The following is an 18155-nucleotide window of genomic DNA, read 5'->3' on the forward strand; positions in this document are numbered from 1 at the left end:
TCGTCACCATGCCGTCGTGCTGACGAAACTCTCCCTCAACACTCGGCTGGATCGGAGTTCGAGGGACGTCATCGAGCTGAACTCGGAGGTGCCGTACGTTCGGTACTTGATCGGTCGGATCGTGAAGACGTACGACTACATCAACCGCGTTGTGATAACGCTTCCGCTGTCGGTCTACGAGGGTACGTGGACAACACTCTCCCCTCTCGTTGCTATGCATCACCATGATCTTGCGTGTGCGTAGGAATTTTTTTGAAATTACTACGTTCCCCAACAGAGCCCAAGTTTTTTGCTTCTTCACATGAGTTGTGCTATTCTTGGAATATCATTTTGTTTTGTTTTGCTTGCTGTTTTAATAAAACTAGATGATACCCCGCGCGTTGCTGCGGGAATTTGTAGAGAAGAATTGATGCATTGAGAAATATTAACAATCATTCAAGCAAATATTTTTATTCCTACTTAACCATGTATTGTGCAAATACATGTATAGGATCATCAATAGTACTAATGAGAGTTAATTTGGATAACACTTGTACTTGATATATGTAATGATCACTTATTCTTGATTTAAGCCATAGTATAACTAATTTTAGGTAGACGTGAAGTTTGCAGCTGCTCACATGCATGCTTGACCATGTCATCCTTGATGTTCAAAAATCAACATTATTAGTATAGTTGTACTTGTGTAATCAGGTTAGCGGAGAGAAACATACTTTTGGCTAATTTTATTTGGATAAGAGAACTGATAGTACCTATATATTTTTGTTCCGATTATACTCACAACCTTGTTACTTGTTCATTGTCACATTGTTGTTTATGCCATCTGACAAACTGAGATGAAGTTCTCTTGCTGGAAGATCTACCTCTTTTCCATGGTGGCCTGTAAATATAGCATTCAAGAGAAATTCAATGGTGAATAGGAAATATCTTTATAATTTGGTACATCTCTATTGGTGGTTTCAGCTTCTCTATATTCAGTACTTCATTTAGCTAAAGAGTACCTTCTAACAAAAATCATCATTTGAATTCATGTTCAATTGACCTGAACTAATCGATCTATACAAAGAGTTATAAAATTATTACTTATTTTGTTTTTTCTTCGTGTCCATAGTTGCGGGTTGGTGAGGAGGTATAGCATTGTTTGACTCATCTAGTGTTGTGATCATTGGGCCACAGCAAAAGTTTGGTTAGACTTGTTTAAATAGAGCCTTTAACTTCTATTTTATGGTTGCTGGCAATCCTCTGGATACTTATTGTTGAAGACGGATGGGCAATCAGTTCTTTGTTTCGAGATGCCTGGAAGTATTTTACGGCCCGGGTTAGTTTATTGCAGGAAATTATAGTTCAGATTAGGCTCCAGAAAATACTTTCTGAAATGAATAGAAAATGTCTAACCTTTCTAGAGGCTGCATTTAGGGGCAGCGATCTTCATGACTCCCAGCCCAGAACCATTGCGATAACTATGTTGTCATATACAAAATCAGAAGAAAATAAGATAATGCATAAACTCAAATGTACCATATAATCTAACAAGTGTTCACAAAAATATTAGGTGATGTCGGACACATCATCAAATATTGCATTTAAGAGCACAATACATATGCAAGAATGAACTCCATGGCCAAGGACTGGAACAGATCACTATCTATATGACCTGTATATGTGAACCTGAATGTTGCTCTTTGTAAATCCCTGAAACTTAGATTTAGAACCACTGAATCTAGTAAAGGACTAAATCTGTGAATGAAGACAAAATTGGCAACATTAGCATGGTTTGTGATTCCAACTGGCAACGATGAGACATGTTCAAGATAGCACCTTTTTCTAATCCAATGTTCCTGTCATAGACTATGACCAGCAGCGCCACCGCGAAAATCAATTGCCTGTAACAACTAAGAAGAAAATAAAACACACAACCTCACAAATTATCTTTGTATCAATTTGCTGGAGTTAACTCCCTTTGATCTCATATAATAGCTAAGCTACACAACACTCAAAGAGTCAAAAAAATATAGGTACAGTACTGATACCTGAGTGGCATGACATCGAATCTTCTCCTTTCTATCTTTGATAAGTAACTACTGAACTTCAGGAGAAAGATAATGGATCTGCAACAATAGCTAAATAATCATAGTGGTACGCATCAGTAAATGTAACTATGATACTACACATGTGCTTTTGAGGTCAATAATGAAAGAGAGATTGCCGGAGATACCAAGCCCATGTTGTAGACGATGGGATCGATGCACCTCCACTGTTTAAAGAGGCAATTTCGCAGGGGCGGGGAAAAGTTGTCCGAGAACTGGCGTCATCCATGCTTCTGGAAAGGATGGCCATGGAGGAGGTGACCGGGGGTTGGGCGCATCGAGGCTGCAGGGTAGCGGCACTGTCCAGGCAAGTTCTTCTCATCTTGACGGCGAATCTGACCGGTGCGTCTGGATCGGTGGGGAGGGGGAGGCCTACAGTAGAGAAGTTCCATCCTAGTCGGCCGATGGCGGCGGCGGTGGTGCTGCACCAGATCTGACTGAGGTGCCTTGCTTGCGCGGAGGGGTTTGTGCGTGCGTGCGTGACGGAGCGGTGGGTAACAGGCCGCCGGTCGGTGGTGTATGGCTTTTGGTTGATGGCGACAGTGGCGTATCCGATGAGGTAGGGATGAGGGTGCCGCCGTCGCTCGTTCTGCTGCCATGATATTGGTTTTTGATGCGTATAATAGGGAAAGACCGGAAGACTAACAGACCAGAAGATCGACCGATGGGCTGGTCTTGGGCTTTTGCACTAACGCGTCAGTTACATAAGACGGAAGCGATGCCCAGATTTTTTTTCTTTTTGCGGGAAACGATGTCCAGAGTTGAATCGGACAGTTTGATGAAAATAAAAAGAAAATGATTGCTGAGGTGGCACTATTGCTGAGGTGGACATGCTGCATGTCAAGAGAAATAGAATAGTGGGGATCAGCTATTTAGGTTATAGATACTTAGATCTGAAAGTTTTAAATAAGAGAGAGAGTCCTCAATTAGCTACCCATCTACTTAACCACTCGCTTGATCTTCACTTATATCTTTTTGGAGTAGTTTGTCATTTACTCTTGTGCTTCACTTATATCCTATGAGTAAATTGTTGAATAAATTTAATATAATGAAGCTAAAATTATATGTTCATATCATGCCTAGTGGTAGCTACACATTGGGTTTAGAAAGTGAAATCTTTTGAAGCTTGACAATCACAATATTGGTCATACAAACAATTCATGAATGATTAGTAGAAGGAAGAGAATTTTCACATGCAAATACACTATCTTGGAAATCTTTTGTGATTGTGAGCCCCCATCAAAATATTATATGCCAAAATTGTTGACGTTCGACAAGGAAGACAACGTAATGATTTATGTTTGTTCATATTCACATAAAAGTTATATTGTCATAGATCCTTCAACATGTGGTGCTTGCCCCCATCTTTGCTAGCCAAAAATTCCACACCAAGTAGAGATACTACTTTTGCATCCAAAAACCATTAAACCCAAATCTTATTCTCAAGAGTCCACCATACCTATCTAAGGATTGAGTAAGATCCTTCAAGTAAGTTGTCATCGGTGCAATAAGGCAATAAAAATTGCTTCTAAAAGTGTTAGATCATTTAGTGTAAGAGAAAACTGAGCGTTGTACAAACTTGTGATGGCAAAGAATAAAAGTGACAGACTGCATAATAAAGGTTGCTATCATAAGGGGCAATATAACGTGATGTTCTTTTGAACTAAGGGATTGAGCATACAAACAAAAAGCGCATGGCAACCTCTGCTTCCCTCTGCGAAGGGCCTACCTTTTACTTTTATGTATTTACGTTCATGCAAGAGTCAAAGTTTTTCTCTATATTCCTTTTTATTTTTCTCTTTTGGCAAGTATCATGTGGTGAGGAAAGATCTAGGCACATATATCCAGTTGGATATGGGTAGCATGAGTTATTATTGTTGACATCACCCTTAAGGTGAACACGTTTGGAGGCGAAATTATAAGCCTCTATCTTTCTATGTGTCCGGTTGAAACGTTTTGCTCATGTGTATGCGGTGAGTGTTAGCAATCATAGAAGACTATATGATGGTTGAGTATGTGGAGCTCTTACTGAGACTCTGTTGAATAAGTTGAATTGCAATTGTTTGGTGACTAAGAATATAGGTTGTTGAGTTTCAAGAGAATTCATTGTTTGAACCTTAACATGTGAATTGGTTGCTACTTTGTCATGATGAGTTTTATGAGAAAGAGTTGCTGTTATGATGCTAGGGAAAGTGATTGAAATTATCATTGATCAAACTTATGCACTTGCTAGCATTCACACTTCATAAATTATTTCTTTTACAATTTACCTACTCGAGGAAGAGTAGGAATTAAGCTTGGGATGCTGATACGTCTCCAACGTATCTATAATTTATGAAGTATTCATGCTGTTATATTATCATTCTTGGATGTTTTACAATCATCTTATAGCAACTTTATATCATTTTTTGGGACTAACCTATTGACCCAGTGCCAGTTGCTGTTTTTGCTTGTTTTTTACATCGCAGGAAATGAATATCAAACGGAGTCCAAACACCACGAAACTTTTTGTGGATTTTTTATGGACCAGAAGACATCCAGTGGGCCAGAGAAGCACCTAGGGGTGCCCTGAGGGGGGCACAACCCACCAGGGTGCGCCTGGGGGCCCAGGCGCGCCCAGGTGGGTTGTGCCCACCTCGGTGGCCTCCCGCACCCCCTCTTTGCCCTATAAATCACCAAATATTCCAAAAACCGTGGGGGTAACCCTAGATCAGAAGTTCCTCCGCCGCAAGGCTCTGTAGCCACGAGAAACCAATCTAGACCCCTTTCCGGCACCCTGCCGGAGGGGGAATCATCACCGGTGGCCATCTTCATCATCCCGGCGGCCACCATGATGAGGAGGGAATAGTCCACCGTCGGGACTGAGGATTTGTACCAGTAGCTATGTGTTTAATCTCTCTCTCTCTCGTGTTCTTTAGATGTCACGATCTTGATGTATCGCGGGCTTTGTTAATATAGTTGGATCATATGGTGTTTTACCGTCTCTATCTTGTTGTGATGAATTGAATTTTCCCTTTGAGATTCCGTTTTATCGGATTGAATACTTTTATGGATTTGAGAACACTTGATGTATGTCTTGCTATGAATACCCGTGGTGACAATGGGGTATCGTTGATTCACTTGATATACGTTTTGGCACTCAACTCGCGGATTCCCGAGGTGACATTGGGGTAATCTATGCATAGGGGTCGATGCATGTTCTTGTCTTTGTTTCTCCGGTAGAAATCTTGGGGCACTCTTTGAGGTTCTTTGTGTTGGATTGAATATTATGAATCTGAATTTGCTTTGGTGTTATTTTAGTACGAACTCTTTGTTAGATCGATCGGAAAGAATAGCTTGATGTTCTTTTAGTACAAACTCTAGGATAGATTGATCGGAAAGAATAGCTTTGAGGTGGTTTCGTACCCTACAAATAATTTCGTCTTATGTTCTCCGATAGATAGGAACTTTGGAGTGATTCTTCATCACACATTGAGGGACGGTTATATGATCCAATTATATTAGCATTGTTGAGAGTTGCACTAGCGAAAGTACAGACCCTAGGCCTCATTTTCAAGCATTGCAATACCGTTTGTGCTCACTTTTGTTACTTGCTACCTTGCTGTTTTTATTTATTCAGATTATAAAAATATATTTCTACCATCAATATTACACTTTTATCACCATCTCTTCGCCGAACTAGTGCACCTATACAATTTTTCATTGTATTGGGTGCGTTGGGGACACAAGAGATTCCTTGTAATTGGTTGCAGGGTTGTTTGAGAGAGACCATCTTCATCCGACGCCTCCCACGAATTGATAAACCTTAGGTTATCCACTTGAGGGAAAACCGCTACTATCCTACAAAACTCCGCGCTTAGAGGCCCAACACGAGTCTACAAGAATAAAGTTGTGTAGTAGACATCACTGGTCCCTTCAACCGGAGCAAACTCCAAAATGATGCCCTGAAGAGGGACTACGACGCAAAAGCACCGCCATCGCTCGATCCCAAGGAGATCTAGGGTTTCCCCCGGAGTTGCCCGCGCTGTCAAGGACCAAACATGGATGGAATCCGTAGATCCGCCTAGCTGCCGACGTGTCGCACCCGCCACCGTGGCCACCACAACCCGGAGACCAAGCCCACGATTGGGCCTAGATCCGGCCGTGCCGCCGCCAATCTGGTCGCGCCTCCACCGTCCCCGACGACCGCGACGCCCCAGACCTTGAAGCAGCCTGCCGTGGAGGTATGGGATCACCGGAGCGCCGCCACCCCCCGCCGTGATGCCCAGCCGCACGCCACGCTCCTGCCCGGGGGCGCCGGCCCGCGGCAACCCCTCACGAGCGGGAGGGACCCGAGTCCCCGCCGCCGCCGGCGACTGCACGGCTTCGCCCTGCCGTGCCCTCAAGCGACGGTGAGGGAGGAGGAGGAGGAGGAGAAGGGAAGGCTGGGCGACAGGATCTGGGAGCCTTCCGGCCGCCACACGGGGGCGACTCGGGAGGAGGCTGGGAATCACTCAGATTTGCGAGGTTCTGTTCATAAAAACCTTATTATCCATTAAGTCTTTACTCTCCGTCAAGAGGTGACCATATGCTGATCTGTCGAGAGACCCATTTGCAAGCGTCGAAAGAGCAACCACACAATCCGATTGAAGCTAAACTGGGAGATTTGACTGTTGGATAGTAAGACTCACTCCCTCCATAATCGCATGTGATTCCGCTTCAAGGGCCTCGTTGCAATGGAAAATACGTCGGTATGCAGCAAATAAAACGACTCCCTTTTCATCTCACAAGATCATGCCCGAACGCGCCGAACCATCGTCAACACGAAACACCCATCAACGAACAGCGCCACCCACCCCGTTGGCGGAGCAGGCCATGGTAGCAGCCATTCCACTTTCCATTAATTGCTCAACGAAAAGATAACAATGCCCACTTTTTATTAAATCCATCGAAGCACCATAAGAAAGAACCTGAGCAGGAGGCTAGGAAAGAGAGAGAGAGAGAGAGAGAGAGAGCCTGCGCACTATTAGAAAACCCGCCATAGATGATCGGCATTGAAGCGCCTATTACGGGACGAAAACCTGATACCACCACAACAAAAACCAGCGAAGTATAGGAAACCACTTGCAAAAGGCAAAAGCACCCTAGAGCAAATGACCAAAGTCCAAACAAAAGATCACCACAACGAAGAAACCAAAGTCTAGCATAGCCACATCCAGGAACCAACACTCTCTTCAGGAACCAGCTCTTCATGAGCATCACAGGATCTGCAAGCATCGGTGACATTTGGTGTGCTAGCGAAGACGCCTCATTCAGGGGCTGCCTGGATCCCCGCCTTGATAGCAGCTGCATCCTCTTGCTTCAGCAAACCTATCGAATAAGACAAGAAAGAACACGCGATGAAGTTCACCTCGATCGGTGTTAAGGCGATGATGGGAGATAAGCATATAACCAGGATATACACTGCCATAGATTTTTGGGACAACTACTAGCCCCAATAGCTTTGCTTTTTTTAGGGGTAATAGCTTTGCTAATAATACCCCAAATAGATTTACCAAGCCCACACACAAAGAACAAATAATTAGAAGATTCATGATCATTACAAAACGAGCATAGAGGATTGCCTTCCCATTATGTCCTCTGAAGATTATCCCTAGTCAACACAACATCACGGAACAACTGCCGGAAAAAGATTTTGATTTTCAAGGGGGTGTCAACTTTCCAAACCAACTCGTTATTAGACCCAATAAGGCGAATATATGTTTTACAATGTGTACTTATTTTTTCATAAACATGATTAACTTTTTATACAATATGCATGCCATCTAAAAACTTTAAAAAAATGTAAGTGCCATTTTGGAAAAGTATATACAATGTAGAAAAAATGTTTGAGTAATTAAAATAAATGTTTCATACAATCAGCAAAATGTAGGCCACATTTAGAAAAATGCACGAGTTTCAGAAATGTGTTTCTGAAATTTTCATAAAACTCGTGCAAATATGTTTTGGGCAATTACGTGACATTTTTAATTTAGGGCGATTCAAAAAACATGTCCATGATAAATTACAACACACACACACACACACAGAGCAGAGGCAGAACAGTGCCTTTATGGAGTCAAAAGCCAATTTGCAGCGTATCAAAAGAATGTTCACGTGCGCACTAAAAAGGTACATTGTGTAATGAGAAAATGTTGATATCTATTATAAAAGTAAAACCAATTAAAACAGATAATGAAACAAGAAGAAAAGAATACGAAGGAAAACAAGAAAAAAGCCAAAAGTACAACAAAGAAAGAATAATCGAAGAAAACCAGTAAAAGAAAACAAAGTATAACAAGAAAAAAAACCCAAAGAAAACCATTGAAAATACAAACAAAAAGCAAAAGAAAACAAAAAAGGGGAAAAACAGAAGAAAACCAGAGCAGATCGGGCAGACATACAGTGATACACAAGCGGGAGAGAGCGACTGCAAAAATTAGGTTGCCCCGAGGCAATTCCTAATAGGAATCGATACGGGCGAAATATAGGCCCTGGCGCTGTACAATGGCAAATAGGACTTTTTTTTATAATAATATGGCAAATAGGACTTGGTTTTTTTTAGTGTAAACACACTTTATTATTCAAGGAAGTTCATAGGGATACAATGAATGTCTGGTGGGTTTATAAGCCACAAATGGCGCCCAAAATCTAGACCGAAAGTGTGCTTAGCGAGACTATGCGCCTCAATATTGGTGGATCTACCTTCGAAGATGAAGGTACACTGATGAAAATCTCTTGACGTCTCAATAATCTCCTTGACAGTGCTTGCATACGTCCCTCCTGTACCATGCTTGATATCGTTTACAACACCCTGACAGTCAGTAGCAACAATGAAATCGGTCAAAGCCAAGTCTGAAGCTAATGCTAGCGCCTCCTGGCAAGCTAGCGCTTCGAGAGTTGTAGGCTCCGTGATCCCATGTATTTTAATTGCTGATGCGCCCAAGAACTGACCAGAGGAGTCTCTGCAAATGGCGTTGAACGAGCCATGCAGGTTATCTCTCGAGACCGCACCATCCACTCTGATCTTCGAGAGCCCCGGCGGTGGAGGGATCCACTTTTGCCTTGTCTCTTCAGCACTTGGGGCTGAATGCGGTACAATCTTCTTGGGTTTACAATCCTCCAACTCTCTGATGTATCTCATGATAAAATTATGCGTGGTCAGGGGACTTTGGAAGATATTTTCATGGAGTGCCTGCCGACGAGCATACCAGAGAGCCCACATGGTAACTGCTACCTGGGTGAATTCAGCAGAAGAAAGTGTATCCAAAAGGGAGAATAGCCAACGTCGTGCATCCGGTTCACGGGTGCTGTTTAAAGCTTCAACCAGGTCATGATCTTGCAACGCCCAAACACATCGAGCTACTGTGCAGTGGAGCAAAGAGTGTTGCCATGAGTCTTCAGAGCCGCACAGACCACACCTCGTAGTGGTTGACGTGTCCCGGTGGTGTAGAACATCTGCTGTGGGAATAGACTGTTGTGCTAGCCGCCATAGGAAGATTTTAACTTTGGATGGGACATCCACTTTCCATAGTCTCTCCCAGGACTTAGTTTCTCTGGCCGTATCTGACGAGTGGCCTCTCCCCTCGAGCCAGGCTTCTCTCCTCATCTTTGTTTCAACAAGCATACGGTAAGCCGATTGAACTGTGAAAACACCGTTCTTCTCGTGTACCCATGACCAAAAATCCTCAATTTGTCTCGTACACAAAGGTATAGACATGATCGCTTGTGCGTCTGTAGGTAAGAAGATCTGTAAAACTGTACACAAAGGCAAATAGGACTTGGTGCCCCTATTGAATCGATGTCTGCTCAGTCCCGCCTACAACGACACAATAGCTTGCCTCGGCTAAAGGCACCCGATTTGTGGCCTGATCCAGTAGCGTTAAGGATGGCAATTTTACCCATGGGTACGGGTACCCGCGGATACCGTACCCGCATGGTAGGGTATAGGCATAATTTATACCCACGGGTAGTACCCATACCCTACCCATTAAGCCGTGGGTAGGGCACGGGTATAGCCTTTTACCCATGGATATACCCATACCCTACCCGTTTATACTGACATGTGAACCTTACCCGTGATAACTATGTCAAAGTTGTGTCATGAGCTTGTGAACCTATGTTAAAGTTGTCACCAATTGTCAATTTGAATTGATATAATTGTCATGTACTCAACTAGCTATTCTTGAGTTGAGATCAATGTTTTTGTGTCAAATGTGTTATAAATGAATGTAAAATTGTGAATAACTTGTGTGCCATTTGGTCTACCCGTTGGGTACCCAATGGGTATGGGTGCCCGTCGGGTATGGGTACGGGTAAAGTTTCATACCCATGGGTATGGGTATGGATATAATTTTGTATCCATTGGCTACACAGGTATGGGTATGGTATTGCTCTACCCGCCCCATACCCTGCCCATTGCCATCCTTAAGTAGCGTTAACGCCACGCCAATTTTTTCTTTTTTAATTCATCATTTCTATTTTTTCTTTTTCAATTTTATTTTTATTTTACCATTAGTTTTTAACGTTTTCATCTCACTTAAAAAATGTTAATCAAGTATTTGGGAATATGTTAAACATGTATAAATAATGTACACGAAAAATGTACCATGTGTATCAAAAGTTAGTCATCAAAACCTATATTTGTAAAAATGTTAATCATGTATTATACAATTATTAAAAATGAATAAACAAATATTTCAGGTGCATTTAAAAATACAAAATGTTTATAAGAAATGTAGACATAAAATATATGTTTCTAAGAAATGTTAATAATGTATATAAAAATATATAACACATGTATACGAAAATTTACAATATGTATGAATTAATTAGATATCAAAAGATATATGTGTAAAATATTAATAATGTATTTCTAAAATGCGAAACATGTATGAGAAATGTTATTGATGTATAGAAAAATATACAAACTTCTACGAAAAAACGTAGATATCTTTTGAAATTGTTTTGACATTTAACCTATTTTTGTAGAAATGAAATGTTAATCCTATATTTGAAAAATGTGAAACACTTAGAAAAAATGGTCCCGATGTCTTTAAAAAATGTAAAACGTGTATTAAAAAAAGAAGACATTAAAACATATGTTTATTTTTTTATTAATTATGTACTTCAAAAATGTTAAACATGTACAAAACAAGTGGCCCTGATGTATATACCAAAACTTTACATTATGCATGAAAAAAGTAGACATTTGATGGGAAAAATGTATAAAAAATAACCAAAGAAAACCGATGAATGAAAAAGGAAAAAGAAAATAAAAACGAAAACCCAAAAAACAAAAGAAAAACCGGGCTACAAAACAGTGAAAAACAAATGAAATACAACAAGCGAAAAAACTACGCTACAGTGTTGGACCGGCCCGTCATTTCCCGCCCATAGGCGATTCCTAATAGGAATCAGTAAGCTCTCGCGTGAAGCTTTCCGGTCGCCCCTATGTGTGTCTTGCTTAGATTTGTTTTTGAGCAAAATATGTCTTGCTTAGATAGCGAGGCCTAAGGAAGCCTCGCGTCAAGCGGAGCACCAGCCCGGGAGCAGGGGAGGCGACAGCCTGTTTTTTTTTTTGACGCCGATAACCACCACACGTGTGGTATATTTGACATGCATCCACACACCGTGTGTGGTGTGAGCAGGAGGCAGCCCACACGGGCTATGCGTGGGCGGATATTAGAATTGCCCACACGTGTGGGCGCGGTTACTTTGTGCCACACACCCAACAAGTACTACTCATCATCACCCCGCGCGTGTGGCACGAAGCAAAAATGCCCACACGTCCTGGCGCAGCTACGTTAGGTACCACGCGGAATGACGATTTAGTTGCCATCCTGGTTGGCAGATGTAGTTATCCGGGATGGCAAGTGTAGTTGTAAAAGCATGACAACTCTATCTGTTTTGGTTAACTATAGTTGCCATGTCTAATTTATGGTAGTTGCCGCGTGTAATCAAACCGTAGTTGCCGTGTGTGATTAACTACTTGCCATATATGGTCAAACAGTAGTTGCCATGTGTGTTTACCTAGTTGCCACGTGTGGTCCAACCATAGTTGCCATGTATTGTTAATCACAGTTGCCATGTGTTTATCTGGTTGCCACGTACGCGCAACTGCAGTTGTCGTTATCAAAGAATCACAGTTGCCATGTGTGTTTACCTAGTTGCCACGTTCGCGTAACTGCAGTTGCCATCCACAACGTAGGAGTGTCGTGTGGGCGAAAAGCAATTCGCCCACAAGTGCATGACCTAGGTGGTGGCTGTGTGGGCAGAAACTAGTTCACCCACACAGCGCAGCTGGCAAACAGTGTGGTGCGGGCGTGTGGGCAAACTCTCCAACGTCCACACACCAGCCCCATCCTACATGGCACACCAAATCCACCTTTTTGTGTCAAGATTCGTGCAAAAGACAGTGAACGACGATCCAGGCGTGTGGGCGAGTTGGGGAACGCCCACACGTGTGGGCGTTAGTGTTTCCGTTTTTTCTGTTTTTATTTTGATATCCTGCTTTCTTTAATTTTTTACTTTTATTTATACTTCCAAATATTCTAAATAAATATATTACAGAAAAACACTTTACATAAAACATTTATAGAAAATGTTAACCAAGCGTTTGATTTTTTTTAAATGTGTATATATATAATGTTTCTCATGTATATGCAAAATGTATACAAAAATATACAATGTGTGTGAAAAATTTGATTATGTACTTATCTTTTAATCAAAAGATTTTAAAAAATAATGTTAATTCTGCACTTGAAAACTATTAATCAAGCATTTGGAAATGCTAAATTGTGTACAGAAAAAATGTTGACCTTGTGTTAAAAAAATATAAATCTTTTATTTGAAAATAATAAATTTCTGTTATACGAATATATTAGATATCTAATTTTTTTGGCTCCACTCCATAATTTGTCTTAAAGGATAATAGTGTTATGTTATGTAGAATCCTATGGAAATATAGGGCTATATATTTGGAAATAAGGGGTGTAAAACAAAAGGAATAGGGAAACACATAGGAATAGGATGGAGTGCAAAGCCAAAACCTATAGGCTTCCAAAAAGAGGGGAGAGGAACGGGAGAGTCTGAGTACCATGGCAACCAAACAACTTATTCCTTGATCTAAACAGGAAAAAGTTGTTTGGTTGCTCCACATGATAAACACAAAAACATTCTTAAAGGATTAATTAGGTGCAAGGCATATTTTTTGTCATGGAAATAAGGGGATTTCTTATTACGTTGGATCAATGGAAATTATCTTTCAACTCATAAAAAAGGAAATTATCTTTTGCAATCGTGTGAAGTAGACCATAGGAAATTTTTCTTTAGTTTCCATCTCTACAAGACAAACATGTTCTATAGGAGAAATTATGAAGGAATGTAATCCTCTAATTTTTGTATGAAATTAATTTTAACCAAAAATATCTAAATGCGAGTTAGAGGTCATTATTTAGTAATATTTTACATATTTTTCTCTTAACTTCACTACTAAATCCGTACGTGCAATGCACATTGATATCAGGTAGAGTATTAATTCAGACTTAAAAAACTAACATATTAGTTGTATGCTACTCCCTCAGTTCCCAAATATAAGTCTTTTTAGAGATTCCAACAAGTGACTACAAACTGAGCAAAATGAGTGAATCTACACTCTAAAATATATCTACATACATCCGTATGTTGTAGTCCATTTGAAATGTCTAAAAAGACTTATATTTAGGAACGGAGGAAGCTCGTGAAGCTCGTGAGCGCTTACGAGTGCTCGTTAACAGTTTTGATGTGGCTGGTCTACATGATGAGTGTGTAGATTGGTTTTTAAGAAGGAAGATGGTGATTACGAAAGAAAATGCACTAGTTTGTTGCCTCCTATGTAGATTACATTGAATAGATGGGCTGAGGTACTATGAAAATTTTATCACGTAAGATGAAAATATGTGTTGCGTTGTTCATAACGATCTTAACGAGCTACTTGTGAAACTCGTTAGCTTGTTAAGCTTAACGAGCTGAAATTGATGATTGACTTTGTTTATTAAGAAGCGAGCCATGAGCTTAATGAGCCGAACTATCGAGTGCTCATTAAGCTCCTGAGCGCTCGTTAACAGATTTGATGTGGTCGGTCTACATGATGAGTGTGTAGATGTGATTTTTAAGAAGGAAGATGGTGACTACAAAAGAAATGCACTAGTTTGTTGTCTTCTATGTAGATTAGATCGAATAGATGGGCTGAGGTATTACGAGAATTTTATCATGTAAGGTGAAAATATGTGTCGTGTTGTTAATAACAAGCTTAATGAGCTACTCGTGAAACTCGTTAGCTTGTTCGTTAAGCTCGATAAGCTTAACGAGCTGAAATTGATGATTGACTCTATTCATTAAGAAATGAGCCATGAGCTTAACGAGCTGAACTATCGAGCGCTCATTAAGCTCGTGAGCTACGAGCTTTTGGTCCAGACCTACGGACAGGGCGATCCGGAGCACAGGTTCTTAATGTTTTTTTTGAACCTGCTGATGAACAATAAACTTGAGATGTAGCAATATAATTTAGAACATAATCTTATTTTTTTTGGCATGCAAGATACTCAGGTGCCTAAGGTGCATGCAAAATTTCGTAGTGTTTGGACATGTGAGGAGCTCGTGGCAAAAAAAATTGGTTTCTCAAAGAAACTTTTAAAAAGTGCATTGTGTAAACCAGAATTTTTCCCCCATGAGCTCCGCAAATGTTCAAACACCATAAAATTTTGCACGCACACTGCTCACCCGAGCATCTTGCATGCCAAAACTTTACAATTCTTTTCTAGTTTATTTGCTATTTTGAACTTACTGTTCATCGTATGCAACCCGGATTTCCGCCATTTATACTGTCACTGGAAGGATCAGTCTTGAGCGAGACACAAGAAAAGCAGTGCCTGTGATTCTATTTTTACTGGTGGCATTCATCCGATCGATCCAAAGTAGTGGCGTTTGCACCGGCTGAATAAAGAAAGGCCCGCCTTATCGTTCCATTTGTTTTTCTAACAAAAGCAGGAGCACTCGGCCTCCGGATCAGCAAATCAGAGCAGTTGCCTAGCTACTGGTCTGCACACCAGAGGGGTGAGGTGAGGTGGCACGCGTACGTCCATGCACATCCTGCACGAGGACGAGTTCCCGGCCCGGTTCGTCTGCATGGACTCACCCAGAGCTTAGCTTGCCCCGACCGATCGGGTGTCAGTGCATCCCAACGCATGGATACGTTCATTCCCTTGCTGCTTTCCTCCCGCATTCTGGCTTGTGGCTTGCTAACCCTACTCACTCCCTCCATTACGCTTTGCAGCAAGACCCGCATATAATGCCTGTAGCCGTTTTGCTTTCGATGTTCCTTTTGTCCAGAAAACCGACAAGCTAGCTTATTGGATCCCTCCGAAAGATTGAGAAATGTTTTAAAATAGCTTATTGGATTCCTACTAGTTCCTCATTACGCTTTGGTGTACCAAAAATGGGATCCATTTGATAGCTACTCGTAGTACTATGCATGCTGTTTTCTTCTCCAACTAATCAAGATAACGTTGCTCTCATTGACCTCTGTTGGTGTAGTAAAAGTACTACATACAATACTAACATTTTCAGGCCACATGTCTAGAAGGGATTTTTTTTTTGAAAACGATCTAGAAAGGAAAATGGGCCATGATATTTGAGTTATTGAGCATCTACAAGAGCTAGTGCAATCACACGTAGCATGGCACAAAACTTTGGCGCCCCCAGAGAACTGCAAGCTAGGTAGCCCCAATAATTCGCCAACCAACGCAGACACACAAACCGTGAACTGACGGCAGTTCATTCGGAGCGATATCGCGGTCGATGGGTCGGTCTGGGCTTTAGCTAGTGACCAGTGAGGCAGCTGATCGACGGCGACGTACGTGCCGTTGCCACCCTAGCTTGCAGGCCTACGTCCGCAACGTGGACGGCTCTGACGGTTAGCCTACCAGGATGCAAACCTAGCCGACGGGTCTGCAACTCAATTGCTAAGTTCAGATAACAATTTTTTTGGTTGAAGTTCAGATAACATACAACTGTGAGAACCCTCTGCCGTCAGAGAACATGCAGTTTCAAAAACAAATACAGAACTCAGGTAGGATTGCATCGTGAGACAGCGCAGTAGCTAAGTAAACCAACCACCTGTCAAAACAAGATATATATAGAGAGAAAAAAGCTAGACCAGGTTCAGTCATGCTCGGTTCACCTGATGATTTAGGTGTACATGTGGCGACCCAAGTTGCCACTGAGCGTTTCATCACAACGATGGCCATTTTTTGGTGGGTTGAGAGAGGCTCGAACCCTCGACCTCAGGATCACTGGCTGTTAGCCAACTGCGCCACCACCCCCTTGTTGAATTACAGTTGGAGTACTTGTTTACTATAGGCCCATACAAATCATGGATGCATGCTTAATTCCCAGGAGTACATGGCAGCAAGACACGCACATATATTGTGGAACTGTACTTGTGAAAAGGATACCATTTGTGCTTTCAGTGTCCCTTTTGTCCAGAAACCGACAAGCTATATTGGATCCCTCCGAAAGATTGAGAAATGTTTATTAATAACTTATTGGGATCCTACTAGTTCCTCCATTACACTTTGGAGTAACAAAACTGAGATCCGTTTGATGGCTACCCCTGTCTAATTTGACCACCCATGCTACATTGGCGGTTCAGTTTTTCTGGAGTTTTATGAGATCACTAATATATTTTTTTGAATACTTTGATGTGTCTGGTATCATCAATACATCAGTTGTATATGAAACTACTGTCTTCTCCTTAATTAATAGATGAGGCAAAAAAATTGCCCGCGTTTCTAAAAAAAGGAAAAACCCTACTATCTCCAATATCGGTTTTTTACATCATTTGAATAAGAGGTCTTGACTCTTGACCTTCCTTTCCTAAACGAGAATTTTCTTTCTTCAAACATTGAAACATCTACTCCAGTTGAGAAAACTATATTTCGTTTTAAATTAGGAGGTTTACTAGTATCTGGAGTAGGTTTTAAATGCACAATACTATATGTAGGTTTTAAATTACTAGCTAGTATGTTTTTTAAGAAAACTATGATGCCAAACTAAGGAGCAAATGACAACTAATAGTATTTGTGCATTTTCGTTCTCCAACTAATTAAGATAACGTTGCTCTCACTGACCTCTGTTGGTGCAGTACTAGTACCATATATACAAGAGTAACATTTTTAGGCCACATGGCTAGAAAGGAAAATGGGTAATGCATGTTTGAGTTATTGAGCATCCACAAGAGCTAGTGCCATCACACGTAGCATGGCACGAAGTTTTGGCGCCAACCGAAAACTGCAAGCCAGCGAGCCACAATAATTCGCCAACCAACGCAGACATGCACAAACCGGTTCATTCGGAGCAATATCGCGGTCGACGGATCGGTCTGGGCTTTTAGCAAGTGACCAGTGAGGCAGCTGATCGACGGCGACGTCGACGGCTCTGCGTACGGTGCCTACCAGGATGAAGCCTAGCTGAGGCCTACAGTACGCCTTATGGCACCAGCTAACTGTACGTAGGTCTGAAACTCAATTGATAAGTTCAGATAACCGTTTTTTGGTTGAAGTTCAAATAAGTAACCACATATACGAGTGTGAGAATCCTCTATCGTCAGAGAACATGCAGTTAAAAAAAATTAACGTACAATTTGGAGTATATATTCCTCTTGTCCAAACAACTCCCAAGGTAGGATTGCATAGTGAGACAGTGCAGTAGCTCAGTACCTGTGAAAACAAGATATAGAGAGGGAAAAAAAAGTAGTAGACCAGGTTCAGACATGCTCGATTCACCTGATGGTTCAAGAGTATATATTCCTCTTGTCCAAACAACTCCCAAGGTAGGATTGCATAGTGAGACAGTGCAGTAGCTCAGTACCTGTGAAAACAAGATATAGAGAGGGAAAAAAATGTAGTAGACCAGGTTCAGACATGCTCGATTCACCTGATGGTTCAAGTGCATATATGGCGACCCAAGTTGCCACTGAGCGTTTCATCACAACCGATGGTCATTTTCAGG

At 41.5% G+C, this 18155-nt stretch overlaps 1 protein-coding gene across 1 annotated transcript; it reads right to left on the bottom strand.

Moving 5' to 3' along the window:
* Positions 1–424: 424 nt before the first annotated feature.
* LOC109739987 (uncharacterized) lies at positions 425–6943 on the bottom strand. Its single transcript, XM_040390553.3, has 7 exons — positions 6911–6943; positions 2216–2679; positions 2031–2120; positions 1819–1883; positions 1396–1737; positions 753–880; positions 425–642 (listed from the first exon to the last, which is right to left on the bottom strand). Exons 1-5 carry the CDS (start codon positions 6941–6943, stop codon positions 1721–1723), a joined length of 669 nt encoding a protein of 222 aa, XP_040246487.2. The 3' UTR covers positions 425–642; positions 753–880; positions 1396–1720.
* Between the last annotated feature and the right edge of the window lie 11212 nt (positions 6944–18155).

The sequence above is a fragment of the Aegilops tauschii genome, chromosome 5 (genome assembly GCF_002575655.3).
Source record: "Aegilops tauschii subsp. strangulata cultivar AL8/78 chromosome 5, Aet v6.0, whole genome shotgun sequence".
In the NCBI taxonomy this organism is placed as follows: domain Eukaryota; kingdom Viridiplantae; phylum Streptophyta; class Magnoliopsida; order Poales; family Poaceae; genus Aegilops; species Aegilops tauschii.